The sequence below is a fragment of the Antrostomus carolinensis genome, unplaced genomic scaffold (assembly GCF_000700745.2).
Source record: "Antrostomus carolinensis isolate BGI_N321 unplaced genomic scaffold, ASM70074v2 scaffold23044, whole genome shotgun sequence".
Classification (NCBI taxonomy): Eukaryota; Metazoa; Chordata; class Aves; order Caprimulgiformes; family Caprimulgidae; genus Antrostomus; species Antrostomus carolinensis.
This window is the reverse complement of record NW_010313127.1, coordinates 575-3,363: the sequence shown is the minus strand read 5'-3', so window position 1 is coordinate 3,363 and position 2,789 is coordinate 575. Positions and strand designations below refer to the sequence as shown.

Sequence of the window (2,789 nt, the reverse complement as noted above, 5' to 3'; positions counted from 1 at the left end):
GACTCACGTTGGAGAAGTTTGTGGAGAATGGTCTCCCATGACAGGGACCCCACGTTGGTCCAGGGGAAGGGGTCCTTCCCCTGAGGATGAAGAAGCGGCAGAAACAACATGTGATGAACTGACCTCAACCCCCGTCCCCTGTCCCCCTGTGCTGCTGGGGGAAGGACGTGGAAAATTGGGAAAGAAATTAAGCCCGGGAAGAAGGAAAGGGTGGAGGAGGTGTTTTAAGATTTGGTTCTATTTCTCATTATCCTCTGGTTTTGATTGGTAATAAATTAAATTTGTTTTTTCCCCCAAGTTGAGTCTGTATTGCCCGTGACAGTAATTGGTGACTGATCTCTCTCCATCCTTATCTCCACCCATGAGCTTTTCATTATATTTTTCTCCCCCTGCCCAGTTGAGGAGGGGAGTGATAGAGTGAGCTTTGGTGGGCATCTGGCATCTAGCCAGGGTCAACCCGCCATACCATCATACACTCATTCACACACCGACCCACTCCAGTTGCTTCCTCAAGGACACGTGGACCTTGCGACCCACGATCTGGCTCTGCATACTGCACTCACACCCCCATACACATTTGTGCACACTGACCATTGAGCTCTCACCCAGGACAGAATCAGAAAGGATTTTTATAAGACAGGATAGACTGTGCTGATCAGGGCAGGACATGGCCAGACAGGTGCACTGACAAGCCAACTATTTACATGACGGGTGCTTTTTTAACCCCTTTCCCCTCTATTTTCCTACTGTTGTTCCTCGCCAAATTGCCTAGACCCCTTTGCTCCCCCCTCTAAATATTCCATAATAAGTCCTCTGTGAACCCAGACTGCTTTTCCCCTGCATCCCATAACGTGTCCCAGCCCTAGACATCAAAATGCCTTTTAGTCCCAAAGGTGACCTGAATAGCTGCTCCTGACGACTCACAGTGATGGGTGTCATACCTGGACACCGGGGCTGATGGCTTTGCTGGGACAGCCCTGGGAGGGGTCTGGACATAGCACTCCTTCCTCAGGAGTCCTTGATTTGGGTTCCCACCACCACAGTGCCTATCTGTACTCCTCTGGTCTTGTGCAAATCGACCTTTGCCCCTGTGATGAACCTGAGTACAGCCTAACAGGTTATTATTTGGGATCCCTTCCTGCCATTGTTTCTCTCAGCTGCTTTGTGGGTGCGCAGAAGAGCTTTATCATATAGCCTAACACAAAAGGTCACATGTATATGATTATGTTTCTTTTTTTCTTTCTTTCCTTTTGTTTTTTGAAACTTGGAAAATACAGAAAGTTATGAAGAGAGTGAATAAGTAAAACCATACTGGACATACGCACAGGCAGACAAATTTTTGCAAGATTTGGGGTATTTATTCAGCTGTCATTTAACTGAAAACAATATTAATTGTGTTTAACTTTGCAGATTGTCTGAAACTTCTGAAATTGCTACTGGAAAGTTATAATGTGAGTCTTCCTGATGATATCTTTATGCCAAAAGCTCTCCATAGTGCTTCTTTTACATCACTGTTCCTGAGGCTGTAGATGATGGGATTGAGCATCGGTGTAATGATTGTGTAGGAAAGAGACACAAGCTTTTTATCATTCGGTGACAGGTTTGATTTGGGATGTAAATGAATTAAGCAGGTTGTACAGTAAAAGAGAGTAACAACCACAAGGTGAGCAGAACATGTAGAGAATAACCTTTGTCTGCTTTCAGCCATAGGCATCTGGACAATGGTATAGATAATGCAGATGTAGGAGACAGTGATTAGGATAAAGGGCAGCACCATAATAAGTAGAGTGGCAATGAACACCAGAAGTTCGAATATGTAGGTATCCAAGCACACCAATTTCAGTACAGGTGAGATGTCACAGAAGAAATGGTTTACTTCATTTGATTTGCAGAAAGGCATGCTGAATAGCCAGCCAGTGAGCCCAACTGCTACAGGGAATCCAGACAGCCAAACTACTGCTGACATTTGCCTACATGTCTTTTTGGTCATTATGGTAGCATAGTGTAATGGATGGCAAATTGCTACATATCGGTCATACGCCATGATCGCTAACAGGAAACACTCAGATGTGATAAAGAGTACAACCAAGCTCAATTGCAAAGCACAAGCTGTGAAAGAAGAGGTCTTCCTTTCTGACAACAAATTTATCAACATTTTTGGCACAATATCTAAGCTGTAGCAGATGTCAATCAAAGATAAATTCTTAAGAAAATAGTACATGGGTGTATGAAGGGCAGGGTCAACAGTTGCAATGAGGACAATGAGAATGTTTCCTATCATAGTGACTGTGAAGATCAAGAGAACTACCACAAAGAGTAAAAGCTGGAGTTGGGCAAGATGAGTGAAACCCAGCAGGATGAAGTGAGTTACTCTTGTGATGTTTCCCAAATTCACATTTTCCTCATTCTCCATCTGAAGAAAAAAAATCAATCCAGAAGTTGAATCCACTGTGATGATGTCACAGACTAATATCTTCAGAAATTGACAATGGAATGATAAAATAAGATGGGCTGACTGTAGTTCAAATAGCTTATAAGCCACCTGAATAGACTTAGGAAAATAACAGTATTTTTCAATTCGGAGTTCTAGATATTAATCTACAATCTGACACATAAACGTATTCAGAATCACACAGCCAAATATGTTTCCATATTTCAACCATTCACATAAACATAATTCACAGATATAGGCATAGAGTTATATGTACACACATGCCATCACACAGAAAGATAAGTGTGTTTATGCACCTGGATACAGAATACTCTCTCTCCCTTCTATCCCCTTCATG

The 2,789-nt window shown here is 42.8% G+C and overlaps 1 protein-coding gene across 1 annotated transcript; it reads right to left on the bottom strand.

The window, feature by feature from the left end:
* Positions 1-1,444: 1,444 nt before the first annotated feature.
* On the bottom strand, positions 1,445-2,413 carry LOC104524391 (olfactory receptor 10A7). Its single transcript, XM_010167253.1, has one exon. The coding sequence runs from the start codon at positions 2,411-2,413 to the stop codon at positions 1,445-1,447; it is 969 nt and encodes a 322-aa protein (XP_010165555.1).
* Between the last annotated feature and the right edge of the window lie 376 nt (positions 2,414-2,789).

Excerpts from the sequence above, each read along its gene's own strand:
- LOC104524391 (XM_010167253.1), bottom strand. The coding sequence starts at position 2,413 with ATGGAGAATGAGGAAAATGTGAATTTGGGAAACATCACAAGAGTAACT.